The sequence below is a fragment of the Triticum aestivum genome, chromosome 4D (assembly GCF_018294505.1).
Source record: "Triticum aestivum cultivar Chinese Spring chromosome 4D, IWGSC CS RefSeq v2.1, whole genome shotgun sequence".
NCBI classification, from domain to species: Eukaryota; Viridiplantae; Streptophyta; class Magnoliopsida; order Poales; family Poaceae; genus Triticum; species Triticum aestivum.
This window is the reverse complement of record NC_057805.1, coordinates 468,630,780-468,656,890: the sequence shown is the minus strand read 5'-3', so window position 1 is coordinate 468,656,890 and position 26,111 is coordinate 468,630,780. Positions and strand designations below refer to the sequence as shown.

The 26,111-nt window shown below is 39.2% G+C and overlaps 1 protein-coding gene across 1 annotated transcript in view; it reads right to left on the bottom strand.

Moving 5' to 3' along the window:
* The window catches only part of LOC123097083 (carotenoid 9,10(9',10')-cleavage dioxygenase 1-like), a 41,404-nt gene extending 17,261 nt beyond the window's left edge, over window positions 1–24,143 (bottom strand). The window contains exons 1-8 of the mRNA XM_044518849.1: window positions 24,084–24,143; window positions 21,298–21,400; window positions 20,695–20,954; window positions 20,441–20,620; window positions 18,855–18,933; window positions 18,689–18,770; window positions 15,929–15,991; window positions 15,708–15,846 (exon numbers count right to left, since the gene is read on the bottom strand). Coding sequence (XP_044374784.1) covers window positions 15,708–15,846; window positions 15,929–15,991; window positions 18,689–18,770; window positions 18,855–18,933; window positions 20,441–20,620; window positions 20,695–20,954; window positions 21,298–21,400; window positions 24,084–24,143 — 966 coding nt within the window. The remainder of the gene's footprint in view (window positions 1–15,707; window positions 15,847–15,928; window positions 15,992–18,688; window positions 18,771–18,854; window positions 18,934–20,440; window positions 20,621–20,694; window positions 20,955–21,297; window positions 21,401–24,083) is intronic.
* Between the last annotated feature and the right edge of the window lie 1,968 nt (window positions 24,144–26,111).

The following is a 26,111-nucleotide window of genomic DNA, read 5'->3' as shown; positions in this document are numbered from 1 at the left end:
AACTTGATCAATAGGTGTTGTTGGAGGGCATTGGAGACTTGGCTACATTATGAAGAATTAAAGGGACTTCATCATTCTTATTGTCTCAAGCCAAGTCATTCGGATTATCAAGTTTGTATCTTATATCCAATGTTCCTCCTTGCGGTAACTCGTGCTTAAAGTGTTTACATTGATAGTTACTTGCCCCTTTGCATGTTTGGTTTCGTTCCTTGCATGTGTTTGTATATGTTGTGCTTCCAACTTGATTATCTTGAGCAATCAAGTATGTGTGTGTTGGTTTGCACATCATGTACGTGTGTGTCATGCGTTGAGCCTTTTGCATCTTGTTTATTTCTTAGTTGGCTCTTGTGAGAGATTAATGGAATATCCCATTATGTGGGAGTGATGTGCTTTGTGCACCTCACAATCCTATAAATGTGTGTACATGAGTAATACCATCTAGTATTTATATTTCAAGATTATCTAGTCGTTATGTGGTATGTCTTCTCATGTGAAATTCAAATTCTAAATAGTCCATTAATTATCTCTTGTTGGATCCTTTTATTTGCCTCTTGTTTATCCTTAATTGGTATCACACTATGGGGGAGCAATATGCTATGTGTATATTACTAGCCTAGAAAATGTGTACATTTGAGATATTGTCACCTGGAGTTGATATTGTAAATTATCTTGTTCCTAGGTGGCATGTTAGCTCTACAAGTTGCAATTTGCTTGTATTTGGTGTGAAGATGATGTTGCATATCCTTGCTATCTACCAACGGGAATTATTTCCAAATACTTCTTGTCTTATGAAAATTGGTACTCACTTATGTGTGGTAGAAATTATTGATCATCTTTACATTGGCCTTTACTTTTATTTGCCTTATCTCGTGCCTAGGATTGTGTCAACTCCCATTGTATTCCATACACTTGTGGATCTTGTTATTTCCTTGAGTTTGTCTAGTGTTTGTATAGATATAGTGAAAGTGGTGATCCCATCTTGTGCTTTTTGTATTCAAATGCAAATTCTCTATAATGCATAATGCTTGGGGGAGCTATCCTATTCTTCTTAGAACACTCACCTTGTGATCCTTATCAAGTGTGTGTTGGTGGAATGCAAACCATTTCTTTTTGGTACTTTGTGCCATCATGAAACTTTGTAGAGCACTTGGTTTGTTTGGAACCATTCTCTCTTTTGGGAGTTTGACATCTTTCTTTTTGCGTGCATTATTGGATATCTCATTCCTTGATGTATCTTTCATTTGATATCCTCCAAGTGTTGATTTATTCATTTGGTGTCTCTTCTTCACTTGGTATTTCTTTGTCATTTGGTATTGGTTCTTGAAAGTCTTGAGCATGCATATTAACTTCATGTAGTCTCTTTGGCATGCTTTGTTTCTTTAACCCAATATATAGGGGAAACTCCACCAAGTCTCAAATTGTATGAGATGTGCATGAAATTCATTTTCATATCTATATGCACATATTTATGTGGAATTCGTCCTATGTATATTGGAGTTTCTAACTCTTTGGTCCCAATGAGTTTGGGTACCATTTTGTTTGTGTTGTTGTTCTAGGAACAATTGGAGATGCATTGGATGCTCGGCTCACTCACAAGGAAGGTGGTGTCACCATGTGCTTATTGGAGTCAAGCTAGGATGCTCAATGAACTACTATCTACTACCTTCAATTGGTTTCTTTTACATCCCTCCAATGATATCTCGGTAACAAGTATCTATTCATGCATTCTTTTCTTGCATTCAACCTTGTGTAGGTTGCATCTTGGCATGATATTCATTCCATCTTGTGATACTTGTTTCCTTTCTCAAAGCATCTCAACGATGATCTCATGTTGCTAGTTGTGATGTCTTTGATGGGTGTGTGGTAGGAATTCATTTATACTATAAGACCATATCTAGCCATGTGCTATGCTTCCAAGCAAATATCTTATTGGTATATGTATGACTTCCTTTTGGATATCTTGTTCCTTCGTGTTGTAACTATTTCGGGTGTACATCCTACTTTGTAGATATATATCATCATGATTTCGTCTACCTAGAACCTTAAACACTTGAAAGAAATTACATCTCTAGATGATATCCTTTCTTTCACGTCCACCTTGTCTTTCTTATGTTATTTCTTTGGTGGCTCCGTGAAAGCTTTTGACTTCAGTGCGTGTCTTATCTCGTTGCATCTTGATGCACTCTTGTGTGGTGAGGATTATTTTCCTCATGCTTATCTCTATGAGACTTTTGCCATCTTAATTGATATCCCTCGTCTTGATGAGGCTTTCATCTTCTATCTTCACCATGGGTTGTCGCAAGCTTTGTTGTTATCTTTTTAGTGTGCTTGTGAACCCATTTGCTAGTGGGTGTGTGTGGGAAGCAATGTCATGCACCGTGTATCTCATTTATCCAAGACTATGTTGATGCTTAATGCTCATCCTTATTTTAGTCTTCGCAAGTGCTTTGCCATGACTCACACACATCATGTTGGTTGAGCCTATTCTTAAGTTGCCTCTTTTACATGTTGCTCAACCATGTGTTTGTTGCAAGTGCTAGGCTTTGTTTCCTATATTCCCACTTACACTTGTTGTGAGTTTCTATTGATTTTGGGGGCGCTATGATCCTATTTTGTGCACTTGGTATCCTAATACAAAAAAATTCTTATGTGTGCACAAATAATGGGGAGATTCTCTAGTTTCTTTAGATCACTCATTTGCTCTTATCATAATATCCTTTATTCATGTGGCACGTAGGATCATTGATCTAGTTGGTTCAATTGGTATCTTTTGATAGCTTGCTTCAATTGGTATCTTTTGATTGCTTGATTCCTTGTTTCTCTCTTTGTTATGTCTTTGTGGCATATCATTCTTTTGTAATCTTTGGGCCTCAATATAGTTTGTCTTCCTCCAAGTATTTACTGTTGGATATGTGTATTGCATTCCACTCTCTTGTTGAGAAATACACAATTTATGGAGGACCACAATTTATATTGGCCTTCTAAGCTTTTCGCCCATTTTGGCAATCGATGCCAATGGGGGAGTGATACGTCCATTTTGCATCATGCTTTTATATCGATATTTATTGCATTATGGGCTGTTATTACACTTTATGTCACAATACTTATGCCTATTCTCTCTTATTTTACAAGGTTTACATAAGGAGGGAGAATGCCGGCAGCTGGAATTCTGGGCTGGAAAAGGAGCAAATATTAGAGACCTATTCTGCACAACTCCAAAAGTCCTGAAACTCCACGAAAGTTATTTTTGGAAATAATAAAAAAATACTGAGTGGAAGAAATACGTCAGGGGGGCCTCCACCTGTCCACGAGGGTGGGGGCGCGCCCTACCCCCTGGGCACGCCCCCTGCCTCGTGGGCCCCCTGTTGGCCCTCCGGTGCCCATCTTCTGCTATATGAAGTCTTTTGTCCGAAGAAAAATCATAAGCAAGCTTTCGGGACGAGACTCCGCCGCCACGAGGCGCAACCTTGGCGGAACCAATCTAGGGCTCCGGCAGAGTTGTTCTGCCGGGGACACTTCCCTCCGGGAGGGAAAATCATCGCCATCGTCATCACCAACGCTCCTCTCATCGGGAGAGGGCAATCTCCATCAACATCTTCACCAGCACCATCTCCTCTCAAACCCTTGTTCATCTCTTGTATCCAATTCTTGTCTCCAAGTCTGGGATTGGTACCTGTAGGTTACTAGTAGTGTTGATTACTCCTTGTGGTTAGTTGGTTTATTTGGTGGAAGATCATATGTTCAGATCCTATATGCATATTAATACTCCTCTGATTATGAACATGAATATGCTTTGTGAGTAGTTACGTTTGTTCCTGAGGACATGGGAGAAGTCTTGCTATTAGTAGTCATGTGAATTTGGTATTCGATATTTTGATGAGATGTATGTTGTCTCTCCTCTAGTGGTGTTATGTGAACGTCGACTACATGACACTTCACCATTATTTGGGCCTAGAGGAAGGCATTGGGAAGTAATAAGTAGATGATGGGTTGCTAGAGTGACAGAAGCTTAAACCCTAGTTTATGCGTTGCTTCATAAGGGGCTGATTTGGATCCATATGTTTCATGCTATGGTTAGGTTTACCTTAATACTTTTGTTGTAGTTGCGGATGCTTGCAATAGAGGTTAATCATAAGTGGGATGCTTGTCCAAGTAAGGGCAGCACCCAAGCACCGGTCCACCCACATATCAAATTATCAAAGTGCCCCCGCCCATGCTGGCTGGCGGCGCTCAGACCAGTCAGCCTGAGGCGCCGCAAGTGCCGTCAGTCGGTGGCGAGCTGGTGGTGGGCCCGACTCCCGCGGTCCGCACTCTGGGGCGCCGTCGTGCGGATTATTTAAGCTTGCAGGTATACCCGGTGATTTTATTAAGAAGAAGGTCTTCCCTTTATCTTTGGAGGGAGATGCATTGACATGGTATAGGCTATGTGATGATACGGGATCATGGGACTACAAACGATTGAAATTGGAATTTCATCAGAAATTTTATCCTATGCATCTTGTTCATCGTGATCGCAATTATATATATAATTTTTGGCCTCGCGAAGGAGAAAGCATCGCTCAAGCTTGGGGGAGGCTTAAATCAATGTTATATTCATGCCCCAATCATGAGCTCCCGAGAGAAATAATTATTCAAAGTTTTTATGCTCGGCTTTCTGATAACAATCGCACCATGCTCGATACTTCTTGTGCTGGCTCTTTTATGATGAAGACTATTGAATTCAAATGGGATTTATTGGATAGAATTAAACGCAACTCTGAAGATTGGGATCTCGACGAAGGTAAGGAGTCAGGTATGACACCTAAGTTTGATTGTGTTAAATCTTTTATGGATACCGATGTTTTCCGTAAATTTAGCACTAAATATGGCCTTGACTCTGAGATAGTAGCCTGTTTCTATGAATCTTTCGCTACTTATGTTGATCTTCCCAAGGAGAAGTGGTTTAAATATCATCCTCCCATAGAAGTAAAAGTAGCTGCACCTATTAAAGTTGAAGAAAAGACTATCACTTATAATGATCCTATTGTTCCTACTACTTATGTTGAGAAACCACCTTTCCCTGTTAGAATAAAGGATCATACTAAAGCTTCAACTGTGGTTCATAAAAGCAATATTAGAACTTATTCACCTCCTGAGCAAATTAAAGTTGAACCTAATGTTGCTATTGTTAAAGATCTCTTGTCTGATAATATTGATGGGCATGCTATTCATTTCTGTGATGAAACTGCTAGAATTGCCAAACCTTGTGCTAAATATAAACATAGACCTGTGGTAGGCATGCCTGTTATTTCTGTTAAAATAGGAGATCATTGTTATCATGGCTTATGTGATATGGGTGCTAGTGCTAGTGCAATACCTATCGACTTATACAACGAAATTAAGCATGATATTGCACCGACTGAGTTAGAAGATATTGATGTCACAATTAAACTTGCCAACAGAGATACTATTTCACCAATGGGAATTGTTAGAGATGTTGAAGTCTTGTGTGGGAAAACTAAATATCCTGCTGATTTTCTTGTTCTTGGTTCCCCACAAGATAGTTTTTGTCCCATTATATTTGGTAGACCTTTCTTGAACACTGTTAATGCTAAGATAGACTGCAAAAAGGATGTTGTTACTATTGGTTTGGGTGATATGTCTCATGAGTTTAATTTCTCTAAATTTCGTAGACAACACCGTGAAGAGGAATTGCCTAGTAAGGATGAAATTATTGGTCTTGCTTCTATTGCCATGCCTCCTAGTGATCCTTTAGAACAATATTTGATGGACCATGAAAATGATATGTTTATGAATGAAAGAAGGGAAATAGATGAAGTATTCTTTAAACAGGAACCGATCCTGAAACACAACTTGCCTGTTGAAATCCTAGGGGAATCCTCCTCCACCCAAGGGTGATCCCGTGTTTGAGCTCAAACCGTTACCTGATACTCTTAAATATGCTTATCTTGATGAGAAAAAGATATATCCTATTATTATTAGTGCTAACCTTTCAGAGCATGAAGAAGAGAGATTATTGAAAACTCTCAAGAAGCACCGTGCTGCTATTGGATATACTCTTGATGATCTTAAGGGCATTAGTCCCACTCTATGTCAACACAAAATAAATTTGGAGGAAGACGCCAAACCAGTTCGTGATCATCAACGACGGCTGAATCCTAAGATGAAGGAAGTGGTAAGGAAAGAAATACTAAAGCTCCTTGAGGCAGGTATAATTTATCCCGTTGCTGATAGTTAGTGGGTAAGTCCTGTCCATTGTGTTCCTAAGAAGGGAGGTATTACCGTCGTTCCTAATGATAAAGATGAGTTGATCCCGCAAAGAATTATTACAGGTTATAGGATGGTAATTGCTTTCCGCAAATTAAATAAGGCTACTAAAAAAGATCATTACCCCTTACCTTTTATCGATCAAATGCTAGAAAGATTATCCAAACATACACATTTTTGCTTTCTAGATGGTTATTCTGGTTTCTCTCAAATACCTGTGACAGCCAATGATCAATCAAAGACTACTTTTACTTGCCCTTTTGGTACTTTTGCTTATAGACGTATGCCTTTTGGTTTATATAATGCACCTGCTACCTTTCAAAGATGCATGATGGCTATATTCTCTGACTTTTGTGAAAAGATTTGTGAGGTTTTTATGGACGCTTTTTCCGTCTATGGATCCTCTTTTGATGATTGCCTGAGCAATCTTGATCGAGTTTTGCAGAGATGTGAAGAAACTAATCTTGTCCTGAATTGGGAAAAGTGCCACTTTATGGTTAATGGAGGTATTGTTTTGGGGCATAAAGTTTCTGAAAGAGGTATTGAGGTTGATAAAGCCAAGGTTGATGCTATTGAAAAGATGCCATGTCCCAAGGACATCAAAGGTATAAGAAGTTTCCTTGGTCACGCCGGATTTTATAGGAGGTTCATTAAGGACTTCTCAAAAATTTCTCGGCCTCTGACTAATTTATTACAAAAAGATATACCATTTGTCTTTGATGATGATTGTGTAGAAGCATTTGAAATACTTAAGAAAGCATTGATCTCTGCACCTATTGTTTAGCCACCTGATTGGAATTTACCCTTTGAAATCATGTGTGATGCTAGTGATTATGCTGTAGGTGTTGTTCTAGGACAAAGAGTTGATAAGAAATTAAATGTTATCCAATATGCTAGCAAAACTCTAGACAATGCTCAAAGAAATTATGCTACCACTGAAAAAGAATTCTTAGCAGTCGTATTTGCTTGCGATAAGTTCTGACCCTATATTGTCGATTCTAAAGTAACTATTCACACGGATCATGCTGCTATTAAATATCTTATGGAAAAGAAAGACGCTAAACCTAGACTTATTAGATGGGTTCTCTTGCTTCAAGAATTTGATTTGCATATTGTTGATAGAAAAGGAGCTGAGAACCCCGTTGCAGACAACTTGTCTAGGTTAGAAAATGTTCTTGATGAACCACTACCTATTGATGATAGCTTTCTGGATGAACAATTAAATGTCATAAATACTTCTCGAACTGCTCCATGGTATGCTGATTATGCTAATTATATTGTTGCTAAATTTATACCACCTAGTTTCACATACCAGCAAAAGAAAAAGTTTTTCTATGATTTGAGACATTACTTTTGGGATGACCCACATCTTTATAAAGAAGGAGTAGATGGTGTTATTAGACGTTGTGTACCTGAGCATGAACAGGAACATATCCTATGCAAGTGTCACTCCGAGGCTTATGGAGGACACCACGCTGGAGATAGAACTGCACATAAGGTATTGCAATCCGGTTTTTATTGGCCTACTCTCTTCAAGGATGCCCGTAAGTTTGTCTTATCTTGTGATGAATGTCAGAGAATTGGTAATATTAGTAGACGTCAAGAAATGCCTATGAATTATTCACTTGTTATTGAACCATTTGATGTTTGGGGCTTTGATTATATGGGACCTTTTCCTGCCTCTAATGGATATACACATATTTTAGTTGCTATTGATTACGTTACTAAGTGGGTAGAAGCTATTCCAACTAGTAGTGCTGATCATAACACTTCTATTAAGATGCTTAAAGAAGTTATTTTTCCGAGGTTTGGAGTCCCTAGATATTTAATGACTGATGGTGGTTCACATTTTATTCATGGTGCTTTCCGTAAAATGCTTGCTAAGTATGATGTTAATCATAGAATTGCATCTCCTTACCACCCGCAGTCTAGTGATCAAGTAGAATTGAGTAATAGAGAACTTAAGTTAATTTTGCAAAAGACTGTTAATAGATCTAGAAAGAACTGGTCCAAGAAACTTGATGATGCATTATGGGCTTATAGAACTGTATATAAAAATCCTATGGGTATGTCTCCGTATAAAATGGTTTATGGAAAAGCATGTCACTTACCTCTAGAACTAGAACATAAGGCTTATTGGGCCATTAAAGAGCTCAATTATGATTTCAAACTTGCCGGTGAGAAGAGGTTATTTGACATTAGCTCACTTGATGAATGGAGAACCCAAGCTTATGAAAATGCCAAGTTGTTTAAAGAAAAAGTTAAAAGATGGCATGACAAAAGGATACAAAAGCGTGAGTTTAATGTAGGTAATTATGTTTTGCTATACAACTCTCGTTTAAGATTTTTTTGCAGGAAAACTTCTCTCTAAATGGGAAGGTCCTTACGTTATCGAGGAGGTCTATCGTTCCGGTGCCATAAAAATCAACAACTTCGAAGGCACAAATCCGAAGGTGGTGAACGGTCAAAGAATCAAACATTATATCTCCGGTAATCCATTAAATGTTGAAACCAATGTTATTGAAACCGTAAACCCGGAAGAATACATAAGGGACACTTTCCGGAACGTTTCAGACCCCGAAAAGGCATAGGTATGTGGTACGGTAAGTAAACTGACTCCAAAACAGTTCCAATGGCAATTTTTCTCCGTTTTGGAATATTTAGAAAAATAGAAAAATAAGAAGCAGTCCGGGAAGGACACAAGGCCTCCACGAGGGTGGAGGGCGCGCCCTACCCCCCTGGGCGTGCCCCCTGCCTCGTGGGCACCTCGTGCGCTCTCCGGACTCTGTTTTCTTGCACGATACGTATTTTGGTTGGTAAACATTCATTATATAATCTCCCGAAGGTTTTGACCTCCATATCACGCAAATATCTCCTGTCTTTGTTTCGAGCTGTCCTGCTGCAGATTAGAGCAACATGTCGTCCCAGGATTCTGAAGGAGAAAGCTATGTGGCTGATTACCTCAACCTGGGGACATGCATGTGGAGCTCAAAAAGTCAAGCCTCCCTGATAGAGCAAAGAAACTTAAGATCGAGTTTATCCCTTTTCGTCTCTTGCAGGAAAAGAAGCAGGAACTATGCAAAAAGATATTAAGCCTGGAGCAGGAGATTGATGACCTGAGGGATCAAAATTCTGTCATCAAGTGCAAATTAAGGACGAAGCGTACGCCATCAACTAAACCATCACCTTCTTCACCAGCAAAGGAGACATAATCACATGGGTATGGGCACTCCCCTTGGTGACTGCCAAGCTTGGGGGAGGTGCCCCGGTATCGTATCACAACCACATCTCCTTTCTTTACCATTTTTCTTAGTTCGATCCTATTAGTAGTATCTTCATCTAGTAGAATAAAAGTTTTGGTATGATCTAGTTTTCAGTTTTGCTTTATGATCCCTCTATGTAATCGAGTCCATGAGCTTTATAATAAAGATTAGTGTTGAGTTAAGGGCTTGATTATTTTGCCATGATCTTGAGGGAATAAAAGAAAAGAGAAAAGAATAAAAAGATCATATTGATCTTATTGAGAGTGATGACTTCACATAGAAAGAGTATGATGATTAAAAGTTGTTGAGAGTTGGCAAACATAGCTTTGGTCATCGTTGCAATTAATAGGAAGTAATAAAGAAAGAGAGGTTTCACATATAAATATACTATCTTGGACATCTTTTATGATTGGGAGCACTCATTAAAATATGACATGCTAAAGAGTTGATGTTGGACAAGGAAGACAACGTAATGGGTTATGTTTTCTTATATCTGAGATAAAGTATATTGTCATGGATCATCCAACATGTTGAGCTTGCCTTTCCCCCTCATCCTAGCCAAATTCTTTGCACCAAGTAGAGATACTACTTGTGCCTCCAAAAACCCTTAAACCAGTTTTTGCCATGAGAGTCCACCATATCTACCTATGGATTGAGTAAGATCCTTCAAGTAAGTTGTCATCGGTGCAAGCAATAAAAATTGCTCTCTAAATACGTATGATTGATTGGTGTGGAGGAAATAAGCTTTATACGATCTTGTGATGTGGAAGAAATAAAAGCGACGGACTGCATAATAAAGGTCATATCACAAGTGGCAATATAAAGTGACGTTCTTTCGCATTAAGATTTTGTGCATCCAACCCTTAAAGCGCATGGCAACCTCTGCTTCCCTCTGCGAAGGGCCTATCTTTTATTATTATCTTCTACCTTATGCAAGAGTCATGGTGATATTCACCTTTCCCTTTTACATTTTATCCTTTGGCAAGCATAGGGTGTTGGAAAGATCCTGATAAATATATCTAATTGGATGTAGGGTAGCATGAGTTATTATTGTTGACGTTACCCTTGAGGTAAAAGGTTGGGAGGCGAAACTATAAGCCCCTATCTTTCTCTGTGTCCAATTAAAACTCCGTAACCACAAGTATTGCGTGAGTGTTAGCAATTATGAAAGACTAAATGATAGTTGAGTATGCGGACTTGCTAGAAAGCTCTGACGTAGACTCTTTCTGATGTTATGATAAATTCCAATTGCTTCAATGACTGAGATTATAGTTTGTTAGTTCTCAATAAAGTTTCTGATTCATACTTTGCATTGTGAATAGATTATTACTTGAGCATAAGAAATCATATGATAATATCCATATATGTTGCTGTTATGAGAATAATCATTATGCCCTCATGTCTGTATTTTATTTTATCGACACCTCTACCTCTAAACATGTGGACATATTTATCGTTACCGGCTTCCGCTTGAGGACAAGCGAGGTCTAAGATTGGGGGAGTTGATACATCCATTTTGCATCATGCTTTTATATCGAGATTTATTGCATTATGGGCTGTTATTACACTTTATGTCATAATACTTATGCCTATTCTCTCTTATTTTACAAGGTTTACATAAGGAGGGAGAATGCCGGCAGTTGGAATTCTGGGCTGGAAAAGGAGCAAATATTAGAGACCTATTCTGCACAACTCCAAAAGTCCTGAAACTCCACGAAAGTTATTTTTGGAAATAATAAAAAATACCGAGCGAAAGAAATACGTCAGGGGGGCCTCCACCTATCCACGAGGGTGGGGGCGCGCCCTACCCCCTGGGCGCGCCCCCTGCCTCGTGGGCCCCCTGTTGGCCCTCCGGTGCCCATCTTCTACTATATGAAGTCTTTCGGCCAAAGAAAAATCATAAGCAAGCTTTCGGGACGAGACTCCGCTGCCACGAGGCGGAACCTTGGCGGAACCAATCTAGGGCTCCGGATGAGCTGTTCTGCCGGGGACACTTCCCTCCGGGAGGGGGAAACCATCGCCATCGTCATCACCAATGCTCCTCTCATCGGGAGAGGGCAATCTCCATCAACATCTTCACCAGCACCATCTCCTCTCAAACCCTAGTTCATCTCTTGTATCCAATTCTTGTCTCCAAGTCTGGGATTGGTACCTGTAGGTTACTAGTAGTGTTGATTACTCCTTGTAGTTGATGCTAGTTGGTTTATTTGGTGGAAGATCATATGTTCAGATCCTATATGCATATTAATACTCCTCTGATTATGAACATGAATATGCTTTGTGAGTAGTTACGTTTGTTCCTGAGGACATGGGAGAAGTCTTGCTATTAGTAGTCATGTGAATTTGGTATTCGCTCGATATTTTGATGAGATGTATGTTGTCTATCCTCTAGTGGCGTTATGTGAACGTCGACTACATGACACTTCACCATTATTTGGGCCTAGAGGAAGGCATTGGGAAGTAATAAGTAGATGATGGGTTGCTAGAGTGACAGAAGCTTAAACTCTAGTTTATGCGTTGCTTCGTAAGGGGCTGATTTGGATCCATATGTTTCATGCTATGGTTAGGTTTACCTTAATACTTTTCTTGTAGTTGCGGATGCTTGCAATAGAGGTTAATCATAAGTGGGATGCTAGTTCAAGTAAGAACAGCACCCAAGCACCGGTCCACCCACATATCAAATTATCAAAGTACCGAACGCGAATCATATGAATGTGATGAAAACTAGCATGACGATAATTCCCATGTGTCCTCGGGAGCGCTTTTCTCTATATAAGAGTTTGTCCAGACTTGTCCTTTGCTACAAAAAGGATTGGGCCACCTTGCTGCACTTTATTTACTTTTGTTACTTGTTGCTTGTTACAAATTATCCTATCACAAAACTATCTGTTACCTATTATTTCAGTGCTTGCAGAGAATACCTTGCTGAAAACCGCTTATCATTTCCTTCTGCTCCTTGTTGGGTTTGACACTCTTACTTATCGAAAGGACTACGATAGATCCCCTATACTTGTGGGTCATCAGGGAGAAGTTTCAGAGAGTTTTGTGGAGAAGCTTTGGTTTCTGTTTCCTTAGCATTTGCATCTCATTCGCATGCATTATTGGTTGCTGCATTGCATGGTGATGCATAATTCCTTATATAAACTCTCTTGAAAGTGATTGTCGTCAATTACCAAAATGGGGGAGATTGAAAGGACATGCGGTGCCCCCATGTGTGGTTTTGGTAATTGATGACATTCTGTATGGACTAATGGTTGCATTGAGTTATGTTTGAAGGATTTGTCCATAGGCATTTCTTGAAGTCCGTGTGTTGGTTTCAAGGAGTTTATGAGTTGACCAAGGTGCTATTAAGGAATTATCCAAAGATTGGTCATGTGAGTGTTGAGCTTATTGCAAGCATGTCTTGAAGAAGAAGATTGTGTGATCATTCATGCTTACCTTCAAGGCATCATCCAAATGAAGAGAGTTGGAAAGGTTCAAGGTTGATCAAGACTAAGTCAAGAGTGAATCAAGTTGACCAACTCACAAAGCGTAGAAGATGTACCGAGAGGGATCAAGTGATCCCATGGTATGGTAAGCATTGTCAATTACGCTTTGTGTACTAACCCATGGTCTTCGTGAGGGTTCTTTGTGGGGTTAGGTTGCGGTGTGCACGTTCAAGTGATGCATCACGAAGAGATCAAGTGCTTGAAGCTTTCCATCCATTGTGGTGACAATGGACTTGTGAAGATGTGCCGAAGAGTGGCTCACCCATAGTGGAGTATGGGGGAGCAATCTACTAGTCTTCACCGAGCCAACGCAATCAAGAAAGGTGGTCCAACTTGAGGAAGTCAAGATCGTCTACATCTAGCTCAAGTGGACTTTGTGCAAGGCAAAGGTTTGCCCTTGATAGGTTTTCTATTTTACCCGTCTCATGGTGGTAGTTGGGAGACCGGGTTATAGGATCGATTGTCGTACTATCAAGGGGGCTCTTGATGAGTAGCTTGATCGTATCGCAGAGAGCTCAAACCATTGCATCCTTGCATCATCTTTCTTGGTTCTTGTTTGGTTCTCTTTGTGCATCTTAGAGCTTATGGTCATCTTCTTGACAAGCTCAAGTTCATCGAAAACGGAGTTCACAAGCTTCTTCTATTGCGTTTTCGGTGTTGGAGTTTTACCGGTCTTTTTCGAGGAAGGGTTCTCACCATTTTCTTTTGGGCCTTTTCTAATTTGCTTATTATTGTTATTTCTATCAAGATTGTGTTAGCCCTTGTCGCTAGCTTTCCAACAAACTTGGTTTCGTTGAATTCGGAGTCCGTTTGCAGAAGTTGTGGCAGTTTTGGTATTCTGAAAAGGCTGCAGCGGTACTACCTCGGACAGGAGTGGATGTAATTTTTTACTACCGCTCCAGAGCGGTACTACCGCGGCTACTACAGGCACAGATGTATTTTTTTAGTACCGTGAGGACAAGCGGTAGTACCGGGAGGACGGTTCTTCTGGCCTTTTGCCTCCGCGTTGTTGTTTTTTTAAAGGGCTACTGCCGCCCTAGCGGTAGTACCGCTCCTTGGAGCGGTAGTACCGCTTGGTGCGGGGTGTGAGCATAACGGTTGGATTTTTCCCCACCTATAAAAGGGGGTCTTCTTCCCCAATGAACCTGATCTCTTGAGCTCGTGTTCTTCCCCCATTGTTGACCTTTTTCTAGCTTGCTAACTCTCAATCCCTTCATGGATTCTTGCTAGTTTTTGAGGGAAAAGAGAGAGGAGATCTAGATCCACATTCCACCAATCACTTTCTCCTCTATGTGAGGGGAACCCCTTGGATCTAGATCTTGGAGTTCTTGGTGTTCTCCTTCTTGTTCTTCCTCTCATTTTCCTCCCTAGCATTAGTTGCTTTGGTGGGATTTTGGAGAGGAGGACTTGGGCACTCAGTGTGCCCTTGCCATTGCATTTGGTGCAGCGGTTTGAGTTCTCCACGTGATACGTGGAAGTTGCAAGTTCAGAAGCTTATTACTCTTGGGTGCTTGGTACCCTTGAGCTTGTTCCTCTTGGGTGCTTGGGCGCCCTAGACGGTTGGTGGTGTTCAGAGCTTAATCATTGTGGTGTAAAGCTCCGGGCAAGCGTCGGGGTCTCCAATTAGGTTGTGGAGATCGCCCCGAGCAATTTGACGGGTACCGGTGACCGCCCCCAAGGGTTGCCAAAGTGTACGGGTTCGGTGACCGCCCCCAAGGGTTGCCATTTGTACGGGTTCGGTGACCGCCCTCAAGGGTCCCTTAGTGGAATCACGACATCTTGCATTGTGCGAGGGCGTGAGGAGATTACGGTGGCCCTAGTGGCTTCTTGGGGAGCATTGTGCCTCCACACCGCTCCAAACGGAGATTAGCATCCGCAAGGGTGTGAACTTCGGGATACATCGTCGTCTCCGCGTGCCTCGGTTATCTCTTACCCGAGCCCTTTACTTATGCACTTTACTTTGTGATAGCCATATTGTTTCTTGTCATATGTCTTGCTATCACCTAGTAGTTTATCTTGCTTAGCATAAGTTGTTGGTGCACATAGGTGAGCCTAGTTGTTGTAGGTTTTGTGCTTGACAAATTAACCGCTAGGTTTATTCCGCATTTGTTCAAGCCTAAACCGTAATTATTTAAAGCGCCTATTCACCCCCCCCCCCTCTAGGCGACATCCTCGTTCTTTCACCTGATGGAGTTTGTTTGATTCCTAGGATTAGAATCCATCTGAATGTTTCCTATGGGTCACTTTGTACTATATTCCAAATGAAAATTTTCATTGAGTCTAGACTCTTGGAAATTGAATTTATATCTATGACAACTATGACATGCACCTACCACTCATTTTTTTGCATGTTTTCCTTTTGGTTCAATCAAAGAACTTCCATTCCTTATTCATATGTTTTCAATTCTTGTAGGAAACAACATGTATTGACATCCAATTCCCACATTTTTGTAGTCATGACCTTTGGGTATTCCTTGAATCAAAGAGGTTCATAACTTCTTGATCATTGAGGGATCTATGGTATGTACTAAATAGAAACTCAGTGTTCCTTTAGGGTGAGAAAATGAAATTCTAGAGATATTTAAGACTATAGTAGACTTGCGTCTACCTTAATATACAGCATCATAAAGTATATTGTGATGCCTTTACATCTACATGAAGTATATTGTGATTGCTTATATATTTGTACCTCATCATCTTCTTCAAAGCAGTTGACAAGATGGATCGTGCAGAATGGTTGTACGTAAAACCATGTTATCGAGTTTGCATCACCATAATGGGGCATGACACCTATTCTTGCATAGCTATCCTTTTCGAATTCAATCAGCCTACATGAGGGGCAAAGAAATGATAAATTAGACACTTGATAATAATTTTGGATTCAAGACTAATTTTGTTATTAGTACTTACAGAGCACCTTTGAGCATCCTTTCCTTGTTGATTGTAAGTGGAGAATCTAAAATAATGTTGTACCTACACTCACAAGTTGATATTTGATTCCATCAATTTTGTTTGTTGGCATGATTAATGTAATGTACCAGAAATTGCATCTTCTTTTGCTAAATCCTTGACTATATTTATGCACACGAATCTTTCTTTTGGTGAATATATCATCTAAGACAACCATTAAATTATAAATAATTTGTTCACATATAAATATAAATGAGGAATTTATCCATCATTCGCTAATATGTATATTGTTTAGGACATTCTTATCCATGCGCAAAAGTTTAAGCCCAAAAACCCATTCCAAAAATTGATGTCCCAAAAACTTTTCCACACTCATGTTTTGCTTGGGAAACTATTTTATAGGCAATATTTCTTCTAGGATGTGAACGAACCAATAAATCCACAAATCATTTTCCCCTGCGGTGGCTCCTACCCAATGTGCATCCTCTGACTCAATCCGTGTCCTCTGCCCCCTCCTAGTCTAAACCATCCGAACTTCTAAATTTGGAAATTGACCTATGGGTGTGCCGCTTCATATCTTGCAATAGTTCTCCCATGTGTTCAGAAGTTATGCAAATGCAACAATGTCTTCTTTCTTGATTTTTCTCTCCGCATTGTTGCAAATGCATTGGTTGTTATGTTACTAATCACAATCCAATGCAGTTGCATCCATTTTTTTCTATGTGTTTGAGGATTAATTTGTGCAATTTGACATTGTTGTGTGTAGAAGGGCTTGAAAGATGGACAATTTCATGGTGGTGTAACGTTGAATGATGACAAAACTTTATTATATGATATTGCCTTCTCGATGATAAATGAGAGTGTCAAAGTGAATGAGCAGATGTGGTTGAGATTGAGTCTCCAACAATCAAGAAGAAACATTCAAGATTTTCCAATTACAAAGTAAAGGAGGATGAGAAATTCTATATGCATGTATGAGTGCCTCTCTTGATGCCTCTATTTTCACTGAACAAATCAAAGACACATTTTAGATGAGGATTCAGGAGTACTATCACCAAACTGTGAAAGGTGAGTCCAACAGAACAGAAATTTCAGTACCACACTATTCAGGTACAATTAAAGATTGTTGGAACTAGTGCTTGGGTCATGTTGATCAAGTGGGTTGTATACCTCCGAGTGATGTGGCACTTAACGTGCATCAAACATGTACTCAAGAACTATACAAGAAATGGAACACGAGGAAGCGACAAAAGCCCTTTACTTTCTCGCATTATGGGGCTATTCAAAGAAATGAGAAATGGCATGCGATGATACTTGGAAGGCAACACAAATGAGGTCAAGATTGATCATATAATCTTCTATCTTTAGGAGGAAGTGAGGGTGATGATGAGGATATGAGAAGAAATCCTAGTCCTAGATCTAGTCCAGATGGGAGGAAAAAAAAGAGGGAGAGGAGAAGTAATGGTGTAGAGATGGGATTTACATGGAAACACTCAAAGGAATGGTAGAGGCAAGGAATGAGTTAGTCGCCAAAAGGAAGCACAGGAAGTTGTCAAGGTGGATGGTGCTCAAAGAGAATCAAGGTTATTTCTATGGCACATATGACAATACTGAGGAGAGGAATGCAAGTGTGGATGAGAAAAATGTGGTTTGAATTTGAATAACAAAATGAATTTTAAATGTTGTTAAAACATATGCGTTAGAAATATAAAGGTTTAAATAAATATTTTATCAAAATGAGATTTATGTACGCAAAATGATGTCAGAAATATCAAGGAAATTATCATCGGGAATTAAGCTTAAGTAATGGATTAGATGCCACCCTCCAAATACCCATGAATTTTTGGAATTAGGTTTTGGAAATGAGTTTTTCGGACTTAAGTTTTTGGATGGGTTAGAGTTACCCTCAAGGTGTTATTGCCACACGGGCACTTTTTTGTCTTTGAAGTGAGTTCTACCACGAATATTCATTTCTGAACCCGGGCTCATCAGCTCTCGGTGAACAGTAAAATAAAAAATATATTAGAAGAATTTGAAATATCTTGAATTCTTTTGTCAACTAAGACGCTTGAATGCATGATGTCCGTGCAAAGTTTTATCTTGTTTGGACATCTGAGGAGCTCGTGGCAAAAAAGACAAAATTGGCCCGAACAATGCGTGAATAGTAAATTTTCTCACATACCCTAATTCCTTTTTGCCGAGAGCTACTGAGATGTCCAAACACCACCAAATTTGGCACGAACATCACGCACTCGAACATTTTCCATGATACAAAATTCAGTTATATTTTTATTTTTGTAGTACCTTTTCGATTTTACTGGTCTTCCAAGGGAGTAGATGAGCTCGGGAGCGAAATTGTTGTGTCCGTTGTACCAGGCCTTTCTCAAAGCTTGTTCAAGTTTCTCTACCTTTCCATTCAAATAAAGAAACACAAAGCTCCTACGATTTTCTCGGAAAAAAAGGAATGGCCAATAAACTCTAGGAGAAGGAAGCCACCCTAAAGAACTCACTATACTAGTATAACTTATTATTATATTAATTTTCATTGGGAAATAGCTTCAATGAATTATTTTATGTGCGACAATGTCCGCTAAAGTTTACTGGATGCTATTTTATTACATTACTCTTTGCAACTTTCTTAATATTAAATGGAATAATTTGCAAAATGTTAAAATAAAATTGTATTTTCTCTATGGAAAATAAAAAAAAAATCTTGAGTAATCATCACATTAGTGAATCTCCTATCATGGAAAAACTTACATTGTAGTGACTCCTATTTCATGACAATATGTGCATCTGTCTAACTCGAGAGCAACCTTCTGCTGTAGTTTCTTTCCGTCATCTACAGATGGTAGTATGAAATCAAATTCTGAGCTGATTTCTATTAATCACATAGAACATGCAACAGATTTATAAATAGTGATACCTGAGACGACTCCAACCGTTAGAAAAGGCGCATCCACGTTGAACCCGAAGATGACCAACTCTCCTGTTCCAGGGATTACCTATTCTCATAGACAACATCGATGAATTAACAAAACATGGAAATGATGAAGCAATTAACTGCACTAAATTTTTTATCATCCTAAGTCCTACATGTTAAAATACTCTAGGTTCAATTAGGAGTCACGGACTTCATAAAAGACACTGAAATTTTGACATAAATGAATCTTGGAATTGTCTTTGTCTTGGCTGAATCCACCTACACTTTTGTTCATATATTAAAATAATGCTTCTCACGCTGCAAATCACACGATGAACATTTAGCACTGGGGATGAGCTATTTCAATGGCATTTTCAGCGCTTTGAGTTGCAACAAACATTTGCATAACACTTGTCAGAGTGTTGCTTGGACAATGAAATGTTGCTCGGATTAAAATTCAGTAGATTATGTATGTTATGTATGAGGCTGTCTTATATCATATGTTTGTAACAAGTAATTTGTTAGCAGAGCATGAAACATAGGGCAATAGCTCAACAGATTCAGTGCGGGTGAGTTGTCTGAATTCCACTGGTTCCAAAACTATCATTGCGATTCCACTCGGTAATAATATTGTTGGTGCTATGATTCATCTAATATCGCTTATGCATAGCTTCTAGTTTCTTTTGTTCATACTTTATAGTGGGTGACTATGTTAGGATTGTGCTAGTTAACGAGTGCATGCTATTTTGTCGTGGATTTCCGCCAATGCTACTATAACATGAGCGTTGATGTGGTCATGTTCCATTATCATGAGAGACATAGTTCAGATCCATGAGCAAGACTTCAGTTTAAGTACCAACTCAACATGATAAATTCTCGAAAAAGAACTAGTGCAATATGGTAATCAAACTAAAAATGTCTTAGAAGCAGTATTAATATGAATTGTATCATTTTTTAAATTATAGTACATATAAAATTTGGTGCTGAATTAAAGTGCATATTAGATTTGGTTAAAGTCAAACTTTGTAAACTTGGACCAAGTTTATTGATAAATTTATCAACATTTACAGAACTAAATCAATACTTTTAGATTCATTAAGAAATTTATTTTCACATGGTATATATTTGGTATTGTGAATGGTCATTTAATCTTCTATAAACTTGGTCAAAGTTTAGACAATTTGACTTTGAACAAATTTATATGCATTATAATTTGGCAAGGAGGGAATACGTGTTATGCTGGAATAATAGTCTTATTTTTTGCATCTAGAGGATACTCCTAAAAGAAAATATAAAAAGATACAAAGGAGGAATTTCCTACTGTTTCCGGTAAAAAAAAGAGTTTGTTGTCCTTCTTAACTAACAATATTCTCTTGCATCTAAACCAGAAGACAACTAATAATATGCATTCACTTATTTTCTTAGTTAACACATTTTATGACTTGTCTAATAAGTGATCACAATACTATTTCAAATTAGATGGTGTTGCTATTTGGTACTATCACCTCTAACGCATCACCATCATAGACTTGACCTGTGTGTGTAAATTGATAAACTATCATTTTGAGAAAGTAAGCGGGAGGACAAACCTTGGGGTGCGCAGTGAATGGCATCTTCCATCCTCCATCAACATTCCAGCTACCCAGTGTGCCAAGACTATACAAGTCAATCTCATGGGGGTTATCATTTTCTGCTGCTGAGAAGACTCTCCCAGCATGCTCAAACACGCTGGTGTTGCTCATGTTCTTGAAAGCCTTTCCGAACCTCAGCTGCTCATATGCAGCGTATTTCAGCATTCCATAACTACCAGAAGAAGGAAAAAAGTTGCCAATCATGTACTTACAGTATTAAGGTTACCCGCTATGAGCATCGCAAGAGGGTCACCGTCAGTGGCAGGGAGGAAGCATGGTTTCTTCAGTCCATCCTCAACCCTAAATGTATCGGACTGCACATAGCGGTTGGTGTACTTGATTGACCATGTGTTGTTGTTGCTCTTGGTGAAGTACACGGCGTGGAGCATGCCTTCTCCTTCGATCCATATGTCATGGGACTTGCCAAAGATAGAGCTTGACGAGTGGAGGGCTCCAAAGAGAGGGTTGGAACCTGCATGCATCCCACACCGGCATGACTTTTGGTTCTGCTCCATGCATGCATGCATGCATGCTTGTGATCTCTCAGTTAGTAAGACGATACTGCCTCCGTCTGGGTTTATTTTGGTCCCCTTCGTATTTTCTGTCCAACTTAGACCGTAGATTTGACCAACAAATTATAAATTGTATGTCACAAAACTTATATTGTTGAATATATATTTCAAAGAGGTTTCTAATGATATTTTTTAGGATATATAATTTGTTTTTTGATACTTAAATCAAAGGTCAAATTTGACCTAAACTATAAGGAGGACCAATAAATTAGGACGGAGGTAGTAGGAGCATAGAACGTTTACCATTTCTTATATAAACACCCTCTGGAAAATCTGCTGGAATCTCTCCTGCAATATCAAATATCTCTCTCACATCGCCGATCTCTTTGACCGGCGCAAAATTACCCTGGAACAAGGATTGAGGATTTTATCAATTCAATAGGTAGTTAAGCACTCACAAACCTTTCTAAATTTGGTCTCCTAAACATTATTCTGCAATTGTGTGATCTCCTCAATTGTTAACTGAGTGAAAGAAAAAGATGGATGTTGTAGTCTTTTTTTTCCGAAGAGGATAAACCCCCCGCCTCTGCACCGATCGATGCACACAACCCTCTATATTTTATTATCTAGCTAGCTGATAATGCAGTTGGTGTTATCCCTAGCTACTTACCTCGGTGGGACGTAAAGGTTGGTGACTTAATGTGAAAACGGTGCCCACAAATGCATCCAGCAACCTTTGGGAGGCATAATTGAGAGCGTTTGATGATGAGTTAAATACATCACATGTGCCTTAACTTGTTCGCTATGTTCACTTTGATGCCTAAAGTTGTAAAATACACAAAACTGGTGCTATAACTTGTTCGAGCGTTCAAATACGGTGCCTCTGTACGTATGAGTGTATGAGATGCCCGTTTGGAGTGCCAATTGGCTGGTGGCCCACATGTCAGTGGAGCCTGCTATGTGTGTGACGCTCATGAGTTTTTCTTTTTACAGAAAACTCCTTGAATTTTAATCAAATTTCAGGAAAAAACACCTAAAAATTTATTTAATTACTCAGAACTGTTTTCAAATACTTATGTGTGTCGTGTATGAGCCCACAAGTTGGTACATGTAATGAAATTATAGTAATAAGAAGTACAATAAAGGAGAGATGGGAGTATTCGAACTCTGCCTCACGAGCAACTCGATGTGGAATCTTTACCTAATAATAAAGCAAATTGGGTTTCTGCTCGTCCGTCATGACATATTTTAGAAAAGTCCCTCTATTTCAGAGAATTCAACCTGCAGTCCTGTTTTAAGTTAAAACAAATCGTTTTTTCGTATTTTACACAAAAGTCCTGTGTTTTGATGAAATCAACCTGCAGTCTGGATTTAAGTCACACCCGAACCGTTATTTTACATTTTTCAAAACCCCCCTGATGTTTTAGGTAATTCATCCGCGGATCATATCTAAGTCAAACAAATGCTTTTTTAAATCATCCATATCTTTTAAACCCTAACTCTGATTTGAACATGTTATATATGAAATTTGATTACAAAAATATGTAGAATATGAATATAAGATTATTTTTACCTGTTAAGTATTTTTAAATATTATTTTAGAATATATTTAAGTCAAACAAATGATTTTCTAAATTATCCGTATCTTTTAAACCGTAACTTCGATTATAACATATTATATATGAAACTTTATTAGAAAAATGTGTGGAATCTAAATATGTTGTTAATTTTACCTGTTAAATATCTTTAAAAATATTTTTTTGAAAGCAAACTTATAATTTATAGCGCAAGATCCGTTTTTCTTCCATACCGGCGGCGATCCGGATTGCAAATAAACACCTCACTATAACCATATAGGGAAAAGAAAACATCGATAACTACACATGCATACCTCTGAAAAATATCGCAAGGGAAAACAACAGATTTGTTATCGCGAGAGTGAGAGAAAGTGAGAGAGAGAGAGAGAGGGAGGGAGAGAGAGAGACGCCTTACGATTAACTATATTCAAACACATTCTTTTGTTTTGTGTGAACACTGAGGCCATCGCCGGCGAGGGTGAGAAGGAGGATAAGCGGCAACACAAATATGATGCCTCACAAAAATAAAGGAGATGGACCTATTGTGGTCTTGAGTGATGGTTGTTGGGTTAAGAGCGTGTGTTATGTTTTCCCTCCCGTTGCAAAGCACGGGCTCTTTTGCTAGTAATAGTCAATAGGCCAAACACATTTGTATAGTCAGTATGGAGATAGAATCGTATTTATAATATGATTACCAGAGAAAATAATAAAGAGAAATATTTTTAGCGGGAATAATAAAGAGAATTACACAAGGAAAATTTGAGTCACGGGGTTCAAACCCAAGAACTCGTTTTTCTTATTAGATGGGCCGGTAAAACTGGTAACCATGAAATCACGAAAATTTTGGAAAAAAAATTCGGCCGCTATTGCTCAACGGATTTTTGGATTTAAAATATTTTAAGATCATAAAAATATATAAAGTTGAACCTCTGAAGCACCCAAACAATAGTTAATTTTTTTATAAAAAATTCAGAGGGGGAGTCGATGGGGCGATGTGACGAGTACAGGACGCCTGCCTATCCACTACGCCAACGCACACTAGATATTTGAATTGGCATACATAACCTATTTTGCAAACACTTCAGGTTCAAGTTCAAAATTTTCAAAAAAATAAACCCTATCAAAAACATAATTTCTCAGGGGCCAGCGGATTTTCCGGTTGCCCAAAAATTTGGCCGAAAAAAACCCAGGTCACACCTGCGCTCCTTCTTTCAAATTCATGCGACTCAATTTTTCCCTTGTAAATAGAATCGCATCTTGTCGTGAACATATGGCTATGCTTGTTGGAGTGGCTAACGTGCACATGCTGTACTCTGTGGTGCTTTGTTCGAATCTCTGTAGGCTCGCCCTTTTCCTTTATATTATTTCATCCCACTTGCTGACATGCAGGGCCCAGCATTGAGCAACAAATGATTTTTCTGGATTATGTTAAAGCCAGTGCATTTTCGTGTAATTAAATATAACGTTAGGGATTTTCTGCAAAAAAAAAATTAATCCACCGCGTGGGCTTACCCAGTGCATTGCCGACTTCCGGCCACTGACATGCAGGCCAACAACACGTTGGTACGCCATGTGGGCAGGGCGTATGCCGAGATACATACAGAGGCACCGTATTTGCACAACGAGACAAGTTATAGCATCAGTTTCAGGTATTTTACAACTTTGGGTACCAAAGTGACCGTGCTAGACAAGTTGAGGCACCATTAGTGTATTTAACTCTTTGATGATGCATCCCCAATTCTCAAAGCAAACTGCTGGTGAAGCTCCTTGAAACACACAAGACATAACAATATAGGCCTATATATATCTTTCGGTGCGTCCTGATCAAGTAGTGGGGCTCAGAGAGAGGCGAGAAACCTTTGCAGCCGATATGATCTGCCGAGGGAGAGGAGTGGCGCTCGCGGAGACGGAGGAGGGCTGCCGTCGGCCGGCGCGCATGTTTGGCTGACGAAGAGAGCAGCCATGGATGGAGGTCCTCATTTCTGGAGCTTGGATCGTCGTCCCTCTGGTGTTTTCTGCTACATACAGGACTTAGCTACGCTTCCTGCCGGCATTTGTTGTAGTTTTATCCACCAGGCACATCCATCATATTCTCTGCAGCGTAAATAGACCGGTTCCGGTTGCGTCTTCGTGGTAGACTAGCTAGGCACATGGTGATGTGAAAAAATGGCAGCAGTACCAGCAATGCAGGAACGTGTAAACAGCTGCTACCCGACTGCTGACTGTCGGTCTGCTAAAATAATGTGTTGCTGAACCAGCTGCCTCTCTTCTACGATGCGAATGAATGAATGAAGAAAAGCAAACCATGTTGGTTTCCAGGCGCAAATCGATTGACGTCCTCGGTTGCGGCCTGCCATGAGGCTCATGCATGACGTACGGCTATGGAGATGCGTGCGTGTGCGGCTGGTCGCTGATTGGTTGCACAAGACGACTTCCGTTGGTCTTGGCTGTTTACCAGCATTATCTTTCTTGACTTCGTTGGTCTCGGCCGCTTACTGTCAATTTTTGTTTTATTTTTTATTATTTCTCATGCGTTGCAACGGGATATAAATATTCTAGGATTGTGTAAGCAAATGTTGGGTCTGACCAGCTCCCATTTATTTAATAGATAAGAGTTCACAATGTCACATCTAACTCCCGCACCATTTAACAATGTCACAAACGTTTGAAAACCACAAAACCTTCTTCTTTCCTTTAAACGCGAACAAATTTTGATATTGCAAACAATTTTTTAACAAGGTAAATTTTCTAAAAAAAAAAAGAAAAAGAAAGAAAAAATGGAAAGAAAACCGACACTAGAAACGACAGGATAAGAAGAAAAAACAAGATTTGAAGCAGTTAAGAACCTTCTGGAACATCCCCAAAACCGGAAGTAACGTCCACCTTTCCTAGCTTTAAATGGGCCAGCCCAGCTCGGTCGCTCCTGTGCGATTCAACGGCAGTTTGCCGCATAATGCAACAAATAGGAAACCGCGTCTTACAACATGCATCAAGGGAGTTACACATGTTCTCGAGGAGTTCCTTATTTCACGCCTACTGCGATGTTTTCTCTCGAGCAATCCCAGAGAACAAGGTCTATGGACCAGACCCATTTACCGTGCATGTGTAAACATCTTTTTCGGTTTCCTCTATTATTAACAGGGAATGTACTGTTTATTAATTGTAATTTTTAGTCTTTGGTTTTGTCAGGTTTTCCACTTCGGTCTTTTTCTTCTGGGGAGGTTCTTTTCTTTCACTTGTTTTTAGTTTTGATTTTTTCTTGTACTTTTTCCTTTTTCGTCCCTGTCCACCTTTTAAAAATTCATGAAAAAATTTAAAATACCAGAATAAATTTTAAATGCACGATAATTTTTAAAAATCATATAAAATTATTTAAACAACAGAAAAATATTGATAAACCATATAATTTATTTAAATTAGTGAATCTATTTTAAAATGAATGAACATTCTTAGAATTCCAGAATAATTTTGAAAATTCAGGATCTTTAAATACATGAATATTTTAAATATGAAAATATTTTTAACAATACATTAACTTTT